The 18,130-nt window shown below is 36.5% G+C and overlaps 1 protein-coding gene across 3 annotated transcripts in view; it reads left to right on the top strand.

Moving 5' to 3' along the window:
* Nucleotides 1–17,718, top strand: part of LOC113063415 (coiled-coil domain-containing protein 85C-B-like) — a 37,124-nt gene extending 19,406 nt beyond the window's left edge. Inside the window, exons 2-7 of one of the 3 annotated variants that reach the window (XM_026233783.1) lie at nucleotides 1,129–1,208; nucleotides 5,696–5,734; nucleotides 8,887–8,988; nucleotides 11,923–12,015; nucleotides 13,660–13,758; nucleotides 14,969–17,718. In XM_026233783.1, coding sequence (XP_026089568.1) covers nucleotides 1,129–1,208; nucleotides 5,696–5,734; nucleotides 8,887–8,988; nucleotides 11,923–12,015; nucleotides 13,660–13,758; nucleotides 14,969–15,091 — 536 coding nt within the window. In that variant the 3' untranslated portion in view covers nucleotides 15,092–17,718. The remainder of the gene's footprint in view (nucleotides 1–1,128; nucleotides 1,209–5,695; nucleotides 5,735–8,886; nucleotides 8,989–11,922; nucleotides 12,016–13,659; nucleotides 13,759–14,968) is intronic. The other 2 variants (XM_026233784.1, XM_026233785.1) reach the window with 2 other exon arrangements.
* Nucleotides 17,719–18,130: the final 412 nt, after the last annotated feature.

Consider the following 18,130-nt stretch of genomic DNA (forward strand, 5'->3'; position numbering starts at 1 on the left):
AAAGGGAGTTCAGTGCACGTAAACTTTTCTTGATTCATAAGGAACTCTTGGCTGCAAAGTTTCCCAGCTAACTCCTAGCACGTGTTTTTAATCTTTGGATGGCCAAATGAATAATAAAAAAAAAAAATTCAAAAGGATAAATCAAAGTATGTGCTGTATTTTATAGTCAACATTGTATGCGGTAGGAAACTCAAGAAGGTCGGAAAGCCAGGTGTCTCCGTTGGTCAGTGAGACCAAATATAAAATTGCAGTGTAATATATTGTACAAACAGGAAATATTTTATGGCAGTGTTAAGTCTGATCTGAGGGTCTGTTATGATGCTCCTAGTTGTTTCCATGAAACCAGTTCAAATGGTTGTTTTCAATTAATCTATTCAAAACTATAATTTAATGATTTGTTTGCTTCTTTACTCAAAAATGTTCCCGGAAAATCCTCTGTTTTTCAGTTATATGTGACAGTAAATACTGTTCTATATTTATATTCTGCAGTATAATATTTATCATTCACTTAAACTAGAGAATGTAATGTGGGATCTTATAATTCAATATTGTTTTGCATTATTCCTTGACTTTTGTTTCAGTCTTGCATGTTATGAAGTCTATGATGAGATGAGTTTTCCATGCATTCTTGGGCCGAACCTTAATGCCAGCCCAGAATTAAATTAGCAGGATTACTCACTGAGTCCAAAGTTACTGGCTTTCTACAGACCACAAATTATTCTTTTGCTCATTTGAATTCCTTGACAAAGAGACAGAGAAAATGAAATGATCTCAACTGTGTTATCAGAAGGGAAGATCATTTTAAGATTAAAGCACCATGGGATTAAATTAAAATCACATATGCATAAGAAATCAAGTAAACTGAATCAAATAAATCAGAACAATAGTATCACAGGCTGTATTCTCAAGACTTTAATTAAACAGAAATTTCCAGCAGTTTAAATCTCGTTCAGGGCTCTTTATTTTGTTCAGTAGAGTAAAAAATTAGTGTAGGGAATTAAACAACAAAAACAAATTTATTCTTTGACAACAGAAAATCACTAGATCTAATACTGAAGGTGTTTTATTTTATTTATTTTTTTTATTTTAGGATCCGAATTGATATTTTTCCTTTCTTTTGTCTTTCAGATGCATCCTCAAACTACATTCGCCAGCTGGAAACCAAGGTCCGGATTCTAGAGGACAATAACAACAAACTGCTGTCTCAAGTAAGGACTGACTTAAAGCTCCCATATTGTCAAAGTTGAAATCTCCAGGCTTTTTTCACGATAACTGAGGTCTAGGGGCTATTTAACCATCATGTAAATTTCAAAACCGTCAGTCCACATTAAAACGCACACAGCCTGCTTAAAGTAGCTGTGATTTTTCACGAAACGTTTGGGACTTCCATAAACCGTTGACATCTGAAGCACCGGCCACCGTCCCACTCTCCTTTTGTCAAACCCCCAGACAACATCGCATCTGTGCCATTACTGAGCATTGAGCAACTACAGCACTGAAACATGTCGAAAAGGTTAAATTTAACCACGAAACCAGATCGGCCGACCTGTAATGTTACATTCTCACTAAAAGGATGGACGATCTGACAGGATTGTGACTATGAGGTTTATCACATCTAATGTGTATAGTAATAGTCTATCTAGAACATCATGTTGAAGACAGTATTTTCTAGTGCTGTGACATCGGCTGACCCTAGTTACCTGTGGTTGGCCTGGCCATGCATCATTCAGAAAACAACAGGCCAATCAGAAGAGAGCCTCATGAATATTAATTAGATAGGCTAAAATCGACCTGTTCTTAGCAGACCTCCTGAGAAAGGAGCTGTAAAAATATAATGAGATGGTCGTTGGTAATTATATCGCAAACATATATTCTAAAGGACATCAAAACCTAAAATAGAACCTAAGAAAAGTGTACAATACTGGATCTTTAACAACATGTTTTCTTTCTTAAAGCATTTGGAAATATGAATAATCTAGACCTAGATTTGCCATTGGTGGCATTAGTGGTGGCAGTTTGAGGTTATGAAAGAGTCAGACGATATTTAATTCATTGTGGGTCAAACTGTGTTAAATTGGCACACAGCATCCCCTCCGGCAGGAAGTAGGAGCAGTTTACCATCACGCGGGGATTGTGCTGGCATCTCTGAGCATCTGTGTCCTCAATTTAACCTCCCTCGTGGAGAATGAGTTGGGTTTACCAACTGAAAGAGCATTTAAAGTTCACCTATTTATCCTGAAGGCACCACAATCAATCTGTCTATCATCAAATGTCACAAATGTATTCACCCACCATAGGACAGACATCTACAACAAACCACTTACTGTGAACCCATTACAGCCCACTCTCCTCTGCTCTTGAATAGGACTTATTTCACCTCCAGCTTGTGTAGATGTGTAGGTAGAAAAAAAGGTTCATACCTGTATTTGGAAACCTCAGAGCAATTACATTTCATAGCTTCACAGAGGTTCATATTTTAAAGCTCACTGCACTTACAGGTAAAAGGATAGTTTACCCAAAAATCTATAAATTAACTGTACTCAGACAAATAAGGCTAGGGCTGCCACTACAGTAATAATAAATATATATATATATATATATATATATATATATATATATATATATATATATATATATATATATATATATATATATATATATATATATATATATATACACACACACATACACACACACACACACACTGATTAAAAGTTATGAATCAATGAATTTACCAAAGCTTACCAAGGCTGCATTAACTTGATGATTACAAAAAAACAGGGAACAGTAATATGGTGAAAAATTATTACTGTTTTCTACTTTAAAATATTTCAAAATGTAATTTATTCCTGTGATGCAAGGAATGAAGGAATGAAGACCATTACTCCAGTCTTCAATGTAAAATAATATTTTAGAAATCATTCTAATATGCTGCTCAAGAAACTATTATTACTATTTATATACTATTTCTAACTATTATTTCCGAATTTTCGATATTGAAAAAAGTTGCGGAATATTTTTGAGAAAATACAGTACCTTTCAAAAGTTTAAGGTACAAAAATATAATAATTAATATTTTCATTCAGCAAGACTATATTGATCAAAAGTGAAAGTTTTTTTATAAAGAAATAACTGAGCATCAAATTAGAATTTGGGAAGGATCAAATGACCCTTTTCAGAATTAGCTAAAAAGTCAGCATTGCCATTACAGGAATAAAATATATTTAAATTGATATAATATTATGACAATATTACTTGTACAATATTTTTTTGTAACCGTGTTACTGCATTTTTGAACAAATAAACGCAACCTTGGTGAGCATGAGAGACTTCTTTCAGAAACATAAAAAATATGCATATACATTTCATTCTCTAATTTATTTTTGGTTTGAATAAAAGGGACGTCATTATTCTAAAACATGTTCTCTGATGTGCTTTGTCCACAATCCATTCAATGACATTGTGGTGCATAAGTGATGACTGCATTTTCATTTTTGGGTGATTTATTCTATCAGTCTCCAGTGAAAATGAAAAAACTACCTACAAAGCAGTTCATATGAAGGCCTTTGTAGGGAGCATTCACCACAGTATTCATAGAAACAAAGCCGAGAATCTTGGCAAGGCCACAGGCTTGAAAGAGTCCTTGAATCTGCAATAAATCTCTTTTAATCATATATCCTCCTCATTACGTTTTCATTACCAGCCCCTGTGAGTGTACTAGACGGTGGTACACTTAAATCGTTGCGCCTTTTCAAGCCATGTATATTTGAGTCTCTTTCTCTGAACATGTGGAACATAGTGCAAGGAGGGTCTGAAAGCATTTTAGCCCCAGGATGGAAAGCACTTTGTAAAGCTATGCTTAAAATGCAAGAGAGTTACTTTCTCCCTCTGGTCAAATAAGAGAAAACGGTTTGCGTCTCATCTCTGCAGTCCTCTGAGTATAAGTGAATTCACTTGAAGCATGATTAATTCAGACGAGAGCTCAATCCTTCAGAGAACGCTGTCCTGAGCGCACATGGACTGAGCTGAACTCCTGATTTCCCAGGATACCTACGCTAAGCTATTCCTGAAAGCATTTCAGATGTTTTGATAAATGACGCTTTGGTTTGCAGCTTACTTTAAACCCACATTACCCTGAGAATGAAAGGTTTGTTTTCATGGAACAGTCCAGAAAGTCGTGGCCTAATGGTTAGAGAGTTGGACTTATAACCCGAAAGGTTGTGAGTTCAAGTCCCGGGTCGGCAGGAATTGTAGGTGGGCAGTGAATGTACAGCTCTCCCTCCACCTTCAGGACCGCGACTGAGGTGCCCTTGAGCAAGGCAACGAACCCCCAACTGCTCCCTGGGCGCCGCAGCATAAATGGCTGCCCACTGCTGCGTGTGTGTGTGTGTGTGTGTGTGTGTGTGTGTGTGTGTGTGTGTGCACTTTGGATGGGTTAGATCCAGAGTACGAATTCCGAGTATGGGTCACCATACTTGGCTGTATGTCACGTCACTTTCCCAGAAAGTCTTGATTTTGCTGTCAAATGACGAATCATTCATGACCTGGTAGAAACTGATCACATGTTTTGTGTAATTTTTGCCTGATTGTGATAGATGTTGGAAATGCTTCAACTAATACAATGTGCACTGATTGTGCAGCAGTGCGTTTAAAAGGTAATTGTTGTTCTGTATTATTAGATATTAGGGAAGTCGTGGCCTAGTGGTTTGAGAGTTTGACTCCTAACGCTAGGGTTGTAGGTTCGTGTCTCAGGCCAGCAATACCACGACTGAGGTGCCCTTGAGCAAGTCACTGAACCCCCAACTGTTCTCTGGGCGCCGCAGCATAAATGGCTGCCCACTGCTCCGGGTGTGTGTTCACGGTGTGTGTGTGTGTGTATATATGTGTGTGTGTGTGTGCGCGCGCGTGTGTGTGTGTTCCCTGCTGTGTGTGTGCACATTGGATGGGTTAAATGCAGAGCACAAATTCTGAGTATGGGTCACCACACTTGGCTGAATGTCACGTCACTTTCCAGTATTTGCTTTGCCTTAATTATTTTGCCAATGGCTTTCATTGTGATTGGCAGTATTTGAAATTGAAAATGAAGGTTAGCTTCAAAATCGAACCAACACTGTACTTGTGTTGACACTTCGATTTTCACGCAGCCCAATAATAGGCTATTGTTTAGCATTGGAAATAAACAAAATAATTTTATTAAAGGGATAGTTCACCCAAAAATGAAAATGTACCCCTTGGTTCACTGACTTTTTTCTTTCAGACGAATAAAATCTGAGTTATTTTTAAATTTCTCCTGGTTTTTCCAAGTTTTATAATGGGGGTTGAGATTTTGAAGCCCAATAAAGAGCATCCATCTATCAAAAAAAATGGGCTCCACACTGCTCCGGGGGGATAACAACAGGTGTAATAATAATTTGGCCTGATTTTATTTTTATTTTCAATTCTACACTGAAAAAATAAGTTATATCTGTGATGATATTTCACAAAATTAAGACAATTGAAAGGATTGTATATTGTATTTCCATCTGGTGACATGAGATGACAATTTAATGTGGGATGTCCTGCAAAACCATGCATATGAAGTCCAAACATTATTATCTGTATAATTCATCTGGTTTTGATAGCCCTTGTGAAAAAACTATATGAACGTACTTGTATTTGTTTAATTGGTTTATGAAATGTCTTTTGTGTTCTCCAGCCCTGTAGCCGTTATAGCTTATCAAAGCTGTCCATGAAGGTAATTTTACCACACTTTTTCTCAGTGGTGGTGGAGCTCTATGTCCTCCTAGCTCTCTTCTTGCTTGTTTCTTATCTTTACATTCACATTCTTTGTGAATTCAAAAGCTGGTGTGTACAATGGCATGCTAGGCTAAGCGCTTGTGCTAACATGCTGGAATGTGCTCGGGGGCTTCTGGCGCATGAGCTCATATTCTTGTCCCTCTGTGTTGAAACGTCTTTCCGATCTTATCATTTATTCAAGCAGCACAGGTAGTGCAGTGTCAATTTTTCATGTCTGACAGACTGATGGATGTAAAGATGAATGTGAACATCTTTACATTTTTAATAAATGCCCACTTATCTATCTTGGGCATCATCCCATATCTTCTCTAAGAGAATGCACGTCTCTGTGTGTGTCTTGTTTAAATCCAGTTAAATTGCTTAAAACCATATTTGACTTTCCAGCAAAGTAAGGTTGTGCATATTTTCAAAGCTAATTAGATTTTGGGTTGTCTGAATGATGAGTTGACTAGTCGGTCATAAAGAAACCTTATAAGAAGTACTTTTCCGAAGGTACACTTTTGAATTATTTACCCCTAAGGGTATTAGTACCTTAAAAGTACATATTAGTACCGAAATGGTACATATTCGTTTATTTTGAAAAGATACCATCCTAGTGACAGCTTTTCTAGCTTGTTTTTACAGGTGTTTTACCTGTTTTTTTAATTGTCGCACTTAATTGCGCAGTGTTTTAGGTTTAACAGAAATGTTTGTGAAATTAATGGGTAATGACCTGGAAGATGATTACGAGTGCATTTAAAGTTTTCTCTCTCTCTCTCTCTCTCTTTCTCTCTAAGGCTACGTTAACAATGTAGTCAAAAATGGTAAAGTTTTTCCCTTACGTTTTTAAAATATGAAATATATGAATTGTATAAATAACATTATTAAATAATATTATTATACAATTTTTATAAATTACAACATTTTTGAAAACGGTTCACGCTTACACATTTCCGTGAAAATGGCCAAAAACGCTGTATTACGTATGCCAAGCCAGTAGTTGGCGCTGTCTCCTTGTTACTAAACAGTACCTTTAGGCAAGTGACTGTTATCTATTGGTTGTAATATTGGTGAAGTAAATCCACACTTTGCTGAGGAAGTGTTAGCAAACTCAGCAACAGTACCATGTACTCCGCCATTGTTCTGTATGTTTGTTTGCGCTTGCCTTTAAAATGTACATGTACTTTGAATGTCTACACACCTAACACATACTACTACACAAGCGCATGACGTCACCGTTTTCAAAGATTCCCATTTTGGGTGTTTACACGGAAACAATAACAGTGGTGTTTTCAAAAACGTGCTCTTTGAAACCCGTTTTAGAAAATAATGCGTTTTCAGAATTGTTGCAGAAGATCTGTTAAAAAAATAGTTTGAAATTTTAATATTGATCAGAGTTTGATTATATATAATTTTTTTTTTTTTTTTTATTAAAATACATATTTTAAGTTTTCCTGTGGCCCCCTTGAAAAATTTGCTGAGGCCCTCTAGTGGGCTCTGGGCCCCTGGTTGAGTCACTGCACTTGGAGGCCTGCAAATTATGTTTGTAAAATAATGTGTGTTAAAATACAATAATAAATGCAACTAAAGCATATCATGCAACTAAATGATTTTTGTCCCTCCAACACTGATATATTAAGTAGGACTGGTAAGCTCTTCAGGGCTTCGTTTTTCAAAAGCATCCTTAAAACTAGCAGTAACTCTGAACTAATGTGAACAAAGAACGCTTCTGTGCGCTGGCGTCCGATGACGTCACTTCCAAGGAGGCATGTTGTACACGCCCCTGTCCCTTGACTCCGCCCCCATGTCAAAACAGTGCCACTAAGAGAGACGTGCAGAAAAATGAAGAGCAAAGGGAAAACGGCATCGCAACCTCAAACTATACTGACACGCAAAATAAAAGCTGCGTTGCAAATAAATGTATAGATATGACCATGGACAATATGTATTGCAAAATCATTGCTTTCGCGCGGTTTCATTTTGTTTGCAAAACTTTTTTTTTTCTTCCAATTCTTTATTTTCTTTTGCAATTCTTTATTTTTGTTTGCAAAAAGCAAAATTATTTTCCTCAATATTTACATTTTTGTTTATAAAACTTTTTTTTGTTTTGCTAAACATATTTTTCTTTGTGTATATATACGGCATTATATTGACTCCATAGTTAACCATAACCTCGTGTAATATTTCTTAACTATGTGATGTAAATATGAGACAAAATTTCAAACAGTAATATCTTGAATTTTAGGGATATTCTCTAGGCTCCATCTCAGTAAGTTGTTGCTCTGTCTCATAGTAGTCATCAATCAACTGTATGAAATGGCAGATGATCCACATAGGTCTGGGGCAGGGCAAGTGCGTTAAATGCGTTAATAATTTTAATGCGTTATTTTTCTCCATAACTATTAATCGAATTAACACATTAAATTACCAGCCCTAATATTAAGTAAAATTAAAATAAAATGTGTGTGTGTGTGTGTGTGTGTGTTCATCATCAAAATATACAGAAAGTGCATACAAACAAAAGTATAACTTGTCTACACAAGTACATCAGTCCTGGTTCAAGGTGTCCTAAATACCATAGATGGCTGGTAGGTGATATAGTATGTTTAAGTTGCAGGCAGATGTGAAGTTCACTTCTTCCTTGCAGCCTCCTTAAACACAGTTTCTCTGCTAAAAGAGAGCGACAGAGTTATTTATAGGTCTATTTTATAGTAATCACATGCATTCAGGGAACATGAAGGCAAGACATTGAAAATGTCATAAGGATCACTGGTGATTAGAGTTGATGCCAGCTGGAGCCTGTGGGTTTCTCTATTATAGCAGCATGAAAAGATTCCTGCTTACTTTCTATGGACGGTTGCCATCTTAGAAACAGCCCCATGTAGTTATTTTGCATGAAGGTAATAGACACACAGCTCTGCTTGAGTGAGAAAAGATCAAAATCTCCAAATCTGTTTCAATAACGCTTTTTACGCTAGTCTAGCTAGCCAAGAGTTAGTCAAGACCCTGTTGAAAAAAACAGCATATGCTGGTTAGGTATGTTTGAAGCATAGAAGCTGGTTGATATTTAGTATGCACTGAGTCATAATGTCTCCCTTTCCCTCTTGGCAGTGTAATCCGGGAGACCTGCGAGCCCTGCGGAAGGGCATGACCCTCTACCACTCCGAATCACAGCTGTCTTCACTCCCCCAGAGACAGGACGCCCTAATGAATGTGAGCGATCCTCTTTCCAAGTCACAGTACATACAAATCAATCCAAGCATATTTTAGCACATTCATTTGTTCAGTATTTTTAATCATCTGAAATGTGCTGTAACTAATATTCCAAAGTGACGCAGTCCTAAATAATGCAATTAACCTCATATGAGAAAAATGTTCGCAAAGCGCACACATTTAAAATGAGAGAGAATGAACTACCACACATCCATAGTTTAGGTTTTGCTTTAAATAAATTGGTTTGAATTTTAAACAAATTGTAAATTTGTATTACCATTCATAATAAATGTTTTTTAAATGGATAGTATAATGTCAACAAAAAAAGTAGCAAAGATAGAATAAAAGAACATGTCCTGAGCGACTGGCTACTAAGGCTACATTTACATGACAACGATGTATTCAAAAACGAAAAAGTTTTTCCCTTGCATTTTTAAAAAGTTTCACGAATACATGACAGTGTTTTCAAAACGATTTGCATTTACACATATCCACAAAAATGGCCAAATACGCCAGTAGTTGGCGCTGTCACCCTGTTAGTAAACAGCACCTGTCAGTGACGCTTATATTTTGTTTATGATGCGTCTGTTGGTGAAGTAAACCCACACTTTGTTGAAGAAGTGTTAGCAAACTCTTGAGCAGCAGCAACAGTACCATGTACTCCGCCATTGTTGTGTATGTTTGTTCGCGCTTGCCTTTAAAATCGACACATACTGCACGTCTACATACCTAACACATACTACGAAATGCATGATGTCACTTTTTTCAAAGATTCCCATATTGAGAAACGACAACGGTGCAGTTTTCAAAAACGTGCACTTTGAAACCCGTTTGTAAAAATATGTAAACGTTTTTATTAGGCATGCACGATAATATCGGCACAACATCGGTATCGGCCGATAAAAGCTTAAAATGACCATCATCGGTATCGGCCAATATGAATATTTCTGCCGATGAGCCAAACCGATATTCTCCAAGTGAAATAATTGACCTGTTTTTCAGGTGTGAATGTCTGTCTACATTTGTAAAATAATACATTTATGGTAGAATCAGTACAGAAGAGATACATGGATTTCTCTTCAGTAAAATTAAAGTTTAAATATATCAGGCGAAAATGTTTATATATATTGGTATCGGCATCGGCCAAAATTATTTTGAAAATATCGGCATATCGAATATCGGCCAAAATCCAATATCGTGCATCCCTAGTTTTTATAACGTCTTCAGTCCCCAAAATGCTGTTTTTGTGTAAACGGATAGGCAAAGCAAGTAAAAAGTTTGTGTATGTAAATGGCCCCTCAGTCTAATCAGTTTGGCACTATTCAGCAACAATTTGGGAAAAAATGAAATCCTTGGTACGTCACATCTTTAATCTGGCGTACATTGCTATAGGCTTTTCCTGTATAGTACTGGAGGCACTTATCTTTGAAAACTTTTCCCTTTCATTTTCCCCTGAAAAATTACCAGGTCTACTGAAAATACGATGAATGAGTAAATGGAAAAGCAAATGCGCCTTTGAACATGTAGCCGTCAGCCTGTGCACGGGAAGTCTCGCCCCTGTCGGCTTCATGTTGCATGCTTGCTTGAAACAATCTTGCCATTGTCAGCTGAAAGTCTTTACAGCATTAATGCAGAGCTTTCTAACTCAATTCAAACTCAGCATCTCCTCTGAGAAACAGGTCAAGCTCCTTTTTATTCCATTTGACCTTTCATGTTTTATAGATCTTTGGTGTCACTTCTAAGCAGTGTGTGGACTGAACAAAGGCATAAGACATTCCCATTACACAGCATTGTTTTTTGTGTGAAATTAGCCAATGATTAATCAGGTACATAAAAAAACAATTGACAGACAGCTACTCTCAGCTGATTTTGTTTACTAATGGTTTAATTACTTTTCATAACAGTTGCAATTATTGTGTTCACATTTTATTTTTCATCAACAGTATGGTTTACTATAAAATTAATTATCTATTCGCCACGATGCATCTCTTTCATTCCGCCTTCATTATCAGAATAAAAAACAATTTCTCTCATTTTCAATTTTCCTGATGACGTCAACATTGAAAAGTACATAACATGTTTTTAGAAGCATGCTAATTTTATTCCACTGCAGTTTTGCTGTCTACGAATTGACAATAAATAGAGTGAGGATGACTTTCTTCAACCATTTCAAAGCAGGTTTCTGCACAGTGTTTCTATGGGAACCATCTCGAATTATGGAGAGCTCCTTCCAGAAGCTTTGATTGATAGGCTCTGTTATGAAAGATATAGAGGCGTATATTTAGATGCTTATTCGATCATAGGCACACAGCAAAACACACTAGTGTTTTTTAACTGGAGTGTTTTGTAGTCATCATCAGTATGAATGTATGTGGATCATGTCCGGCTCTCCTCAAGCACTATGAATGATTAAACACAACCAGGGTTTGTGTCCTCTACAGCTGTCTGGGCTGCTGTGTGCGATGCTGAGCTAAGATGAATGTTTTAAATGGGATGTGGTTTTCATTATAAATGATCCTCATATCTCCCTGTTGAGACAGATAATTAATGATGATGAATTATTCAATTAATCACCAATGAGAACAGGACTGCATGATGATAATGGAGATGTGCTGTAGCTGCTGTGTTCTTTGGTCCACAATGATCTATACCAGCTCAGCTAGTTCTCTTGTAGTTACTTTTTAAAAGCAGTTCAGTCTGCAGTCTTCTTGGCTTTTATGTACATGAGTGGGGAATTATCAAATTCTGCAAAACTGTTGGTTATGTTTACTTGTCTGTACTTCTGCTGGTCAACCATTTAAACCAAACTGTATTGTATTTGCATAGTAGTGTATACTTCCATTATACCGTATCCCAAAAAATAGTGTGTACCGTGGTGCTTTAACCAGGATGTGTGCCAGGATCAAACTGACCCGTGTGTGTTCTCTTCTCCAGGGGACTGGAAGGCTACAGACCAGTGAGTCCTCTCCTTCCACCGGGTTTGTCTCATCTGTACAGAGACCTGAAGCTGTGGTTCATGCCATGAAGGTACACTCGTTTTTCACACATTATCAAACCAATAGCATTTATTTAAAGATAGAAAATAGCTATGTAGACGTTTTTTATTCAAAACAGGTTTCAATTGATAAAACAGTAGGATATATTGTTCAAAATGAAGCGTTTGAACATATTCTGGTCAGATGTTATGAAATATGTTCATAGTCACTGACGGTGATGAACTATATCTGTGGTTTCTCTCCTAAGACACCTGTGTCAACTAATGAAATCTGAATTATGAAGTCAGGAAATTAATTCATAAATTCACTAAAAATCACCATGTTAGCAGTTAGTTATCATATCATTGATATAATAACTTCAAAAATTAAAGAAGCTCCAAAGTTATATTTGTATCTACAGTATACCACTTGGATATATTGATATCTAATGCAATGGTATTCAACCACTTTTATGTTTTAAATGTACTCCCTGTATATATAATACTAATATTAGGGGAGTAACGGTACGCAAAAATCACGGTTCGGTACGTACCTCGGTTTTAAAATCATGGTTCGGTTTATTTTCGGTACAGTAAGGGAAAGAAATGTGAACATTAAACTGAATTTGTTTACACTTTTTTTAAACCGTTTTTAATAAAATATATAATAAAAAAAGAATAAGAAATAAAATACTGCTGCAAAGTTCTCCACTAAATAAAATACTCTCAGTCTCAAACCAATATCATATAATAAAATACAATGAAAAATATAAATAAATAACTATGATTACAGTGCAGCATTACCAATCCCAGATTGTAGGCCTGCTCATATTTAAAAAATATATATAACTTTTCCAAAATGTAAAGTGCAGCAACAACAGTTTCAGTTTTTAGACCTGCTCAGATTTCGTTATATCATTGGCCCGATTGGGATTAAGAGCTAAGGTCTGTTTAAATGCTGATGGGAGCTGAATTTTAATTACGGTCATTTTATTCCTATTTGTAGTGATGTTCACACTCGAGTGATGCCTTTTGAAAACTTTAGAATCAGCTGCAGGGCGGGATTTGAGCTAAACGCAGAGACTTCTGCCACTTAATATGTTCGTTTGGAAACACAAAAATGTACATATGTTCTGCACACAAAATATTGCATTCGGTACACACATGCACCGTACCGAAATCCCTTTACCGAAACGGTCCAGTACGAATACACGAACCGTTACACCCTTAATATAAATATATATTTATATTAAGGGTGTAACGGTTCGTGTATTCGTACCGGACCGTTTCGGTACAGGGATTTCGATATTTATACTTTATGTATATATTCTCTCATCATTTTTGAAAGACTGCCTAACCAAAATTCAAGCTTCATAAAGTTAATAAAAAGAATTGTGAAAGTAATGCATATGAATCAAGCACTTTAATCCAAGTCGTCTGAAGAAGAGACACAATTGCTTTATATGATAACAGATTGAATTTACTAGAACATTAGAAAACTGGTGAAAATGCTGAAAATGATTCTTATTCAATACTGTTTTATCATTAGACAATATGTTATCAGCATATTGATTTAATGTTGAATGTCAAATAAAATGTTGAATGAAAATTAAGCTTTGTCCCTTGGTTTTCTTTTTCTTGAAATGACACGAACAGAATGCTGGCTTTAAAAAATGCTCTTGACCATATATTAACAGGTTCTGGAGGTCCATGATAATCTGGCCAAGCAGCTTCCAGAAGAAAGTGCAGAGGACCTGAATGAAAAAGAGAAAGCCATAGTGCGAGAGATGTGCAATGTGAGTGTTTTCTGGATTTTTGTGATAGGTCTCTCAGGCTTGCTAAAACATATCGTGTACGATCCAAATATCCAAATATCCATGCATTCAGTCGACCCTTTGCTAAGGCAGATAAAAATGCTTTACAATATCACACTTCATTTCCAGCCCATGATTAAAATCCCGCTGTTTGCAGAAATGTCCATTTATGGAACATTCTGTTAAGCTTCACTTTGAGAAGAAGTGTCAAATTGGGTGTAGTTTATGGAGGGGTCAGTGAATGGACAGGTTGGTACACCGAGCTCATAATAGTTTGATTTGTTTGTTGGGCCCCTCAGTGGAATGTGGGAATGAAGAAATCCAGCTCGGAGCACAATAACACCCTTGTCCTTCTCACCTGGATACTCCTGGCCTGTTTAACACCATTGTGAATAAGAGTTCTTTTTGGCTTTTTTTCCCCTTACATTCTATGGGTGATTGTGACATGATGCTAAATACGCCAAACAAATAGCTGACTTTATGTGAAAAAGGGACTATGTAAATAAACTAAAATTGGGATGCACTAAATTTAAATGTTTTACATTTTTTTCTAGGATTTCCTAAAGACGCACAGTGATAAATTAGCAATGAAAAGGCATGGAGAGTTATTTTTGTGGCTGACCATATTGCATATGCACCTGTTGCACATGAAGTTTCCCTTTCAAATGCAAAATGCATGGGAGGAGAGTATTTAAATATATCATGCAACATGACTTACTAAAGTTTGCACTAGTCAGTTTACTGGTATGCCATTATTTAATGCCCAAAAACAGCATAACCCATTCTGTGCTTGGCATGGCTGAGATAGTTGCACTGTTCTTGGTAGATTGCATTGGTCTTTCATTTGCACACTGTCAGTGGGTTCCACTCCCATCAGTGCTTTTATAGGATTGTGGTCTCACACTTAATTGGCCTATGTAGTAAATCTGGCCCTAAGACTTTAACACTTGCTAAATGATATCTTTAAATTCAAATCTCAAAATCATTATCCAACATTGTGATCTCTAAATTTACTTGTAAAATGATTTTAAATTCTTAAATGGGACAAAATATTATAGAACATACAGAATGAATTGATTCATTCTCAAGTATATATAAGCCTAGTTTACATAAAAAAGCCGAGTGTTGAAAATGACAACAGCCTGTAAGATGCAGGTTTTGCACTGGCATACAGCATGTATAAGTGGCACAGCTGTTTTTTTTGTTCAGGTGGTGTGGCGAAAGCTCGGGGACGTGGCAGGATCAAAGCCGTCCATCCGACAGCAGCTCTCTGGGAATCAGTTCAAAGGCCCTCTATAGCAGCTCTAACACATGAGGAACATCTCTCCTTCAGTTCAGCCACCATAAAGCTCCAGCAGGGCCCAACTGAGAAACTGCTCACAGCTACACAAACACTTCCGTCCACTACCATCATCCATGCCAAATACTTCGGTACCCAACTATTGACATTGATATTGGACCACTACACACCAGTTTACAGATTTAGTGAGTCGGTGAACATGTAAAGCAATAATCTGCATTGAAATAACATTGTTTGGCTACCCAGACAGCAACATAGTGTTGGCCCAGATCCGGCCCACATCTGGCCCGCATGAAATCCATGTGGGCCAGACCTGGGCCGAAACTGATTGCTGTCTGGGTATTGATTATATATTTTCTTTATTGCGGGAATGGATCTCATATTAATTTAGGCACCTTTGCTGAGACCTTTTACCAATTCTGGACTACTACTCCGTTGACAATTACTCTGCGGTCAATGTAGATTCAGAGAAGAAACACTAAAAGGACGGTGTCGTTTGGGACTGGACCCATGAAGTGTTTACGACTGGCAGCTACTCATGTTCAGTCAGCTTGCCTTTTGTTTATTACCTCATATTTTAGTTTTTACATAGCAGTGATGTCAGAAAACTCAATATTGTTTCCTTACACCCTTTTAGACAAAGTTAAGTCCATGTAACTGTTAACTGTGGTTTACTCCTTTCAGAGTCTCCGTGTTCTGGTATCCTTCCTACAAAAATGACTCTGAAAGACGTTGTAAAATATGTACAAAAGCTTTAAATCCCTTTATTATGTTGTCTTTTAAAAATCTTTTTACTTTTTCTAGTAGCTGTTTTTAATACGTACCAACTTAACAGTGTATGGGGTTTCTTAACAGCGCAACACTTTTTGAACAATGCAACTAAAGACATGAAAGCAGCTCAAAACATCCCTAATCTGATTGTTCCCTGTTCCCTGCATTACACAAAAGAATGGTGGTCACAAATGAAATTCAATGTTTTTGTATATTTACGATGTCAACATTTGAAACGGTGTGCTGTGCATGCTAGACAATCACAACTCTCAGGTCTTGGGAAATTATACATCATAACATGACAGAGAAGACTAATGCACTGGCAGAAATAATTGTGCTAGCCAGGCTCTCTGGTTCAACCCTAATGGGTGACCTACCAGTCTAAAACTCTTCAAGCCCCTTTCTCAAGATTCAAGGCAAGAACTAACATACAAGCAATCCTCTACATGAATGCAAGTTTCAAGTCAAGTCACCTTTAAACAAAATACATTGCGTCAAAGCAACTGAACAACATTCATTAGGAAAACAGCGTGTCGATAATGCAAAATGATAGTTAAAGGCAGTATGCAAAGCAGTAAAGCAGCTTTGTGTCTCAAAAAGTGGACAAATCCATTAATATGTCGTACCCCAACTTAATACTTCAGTCCATGAAAGAAAACTGCGCCTGTCAAGCAGCTTTATGAGCATTTCAGAGTTGTTGCAGGGGATTCTCTGTCACTGTCAGCTATTGCCATTTGTTTTGGATGAAAAATGATCACAAGCCCTCATGAAATCCATTGGAATGCCTGTGATTCTTCAAAACGTTATGCATATTTCCCACCACTTGCTTGTTTATTCATTATATATTTTGGCAAATTTAATCATGCTTTCAGTTAGCAATAAGAGTGTCGCACTTTCAGGACATTTAACAAATTGTATGTTTCAATTCCATACATTTTCCCTCAAAAGTCTGCAGGGCCTGCTATTCAGCAGGGAACTATTATCAAACATTAATCTGAAATAGTGATCAAGATCTGGATATAGCAAGTGATGTTCATCTAATTTAAATGCATGTCAGCAATAGTTTAATGTATGTATGAGTGTTTTTCCTGCTATTTTGTCAAATAAACTGCTGAGTTCAGACTGAGGCATGCTTAGAAATGAAAAACTGTGGCTTTGGTCAGAATGCAAAACTAGCATACTGATTATTGTGCAATATATGCTAAAGATAGGTATATAAAAGAGTACAGATATATTTACAACCATAGCATTGTCTTTTGAAAAAGTCAATAAATATTTCATATTAAAATAAATTGCATCTAATTCAGTTCGATCTTCATACTGACAATGGAGGGTCAAGCACACTGCCATACAATATTGTGAAATATGTTGTATACTGCAGTTTCTGATAATAGTATGTTAGTATGCTATTCCGAACATAGCCAAAAGATGTCATTGTAAATGGGTATAGGATAAAGAAAGAGTTTTAACATGAATAAATCAGAGGTGTTTCTCTAATAAGTAAGAGTGTATTTGATTGACTTGCCCACCTGTTACAAACAGAAGTTGTAGTTGTTTATGAAAGCAGTTGCAAGCAGATCCTGTACAGATAAAGTGCTGTTTCTCTTCGGAAGCGGTCTTAACACAAAGCCATGATTGTTTTAGGATGATTTGATTTGGCATGTGCTGCCTCTTTTGTGCATGGGGGTTTATTTGGACCCTATGCACCTACACCCCGTGTTGTTCATTGTGTAAAACCTCTGAGGTTTATCCTGTCTTCAGTGTTAATAAATGCAAGCATGTTTGCAGGAGACATTTTATGGTAAAGATGTAAAAAAAAAGTTGTACAAAGTGAACTAGACGATTTTGTCAATAAACAAACTATTACTTTATGTCGTCACATTTATTTATATAGCACTTTATACAGATTGTTTTAAAGCAGATTTACAGCAATTAGGCTAACAGAAGAAAATAACAAACTTGTTGCAAATGTACAAAATTAGTCAATAATGTAATGACTGCAATTTCAAGCAGATTCAAGTGTGCACCTGTTTTGAAAGATTTCGTAAAACATGATGTATCAAAAACTAGCTGTTAGCTTTTCGCTAATGTGAAATACCAACACTACTGTGATAGAGGACACTGTACACTTTGTTGTACAGTGTCTAGTAGGGCTGGGTAAAAAAATATTGATTTCTCGATTTTTTACGATTTTCATTTTACGAAAAAATATAAATTCTTAAATTATTCGAATGGAGTCTTAAATTGTAGCGTACATCCTATCCAATAAATCACAATAAGCTT

The sequence above is a fragment of the Carassius auratus genome, chromosome 45, assembly GCF_003368295.1.
Source record: "Carassius auratus strain Wakin chromosome 45, ASM336829v1, whole genome shotgun sequence".
In the NCBI taxonomy this organism is placed as follows: domain Eukaryota; kingdom Metazoa; phylum Chordata; class Actinopteri; order Cypriniformes; family Cyprinidae; genus Carassius; species Carassius auratus.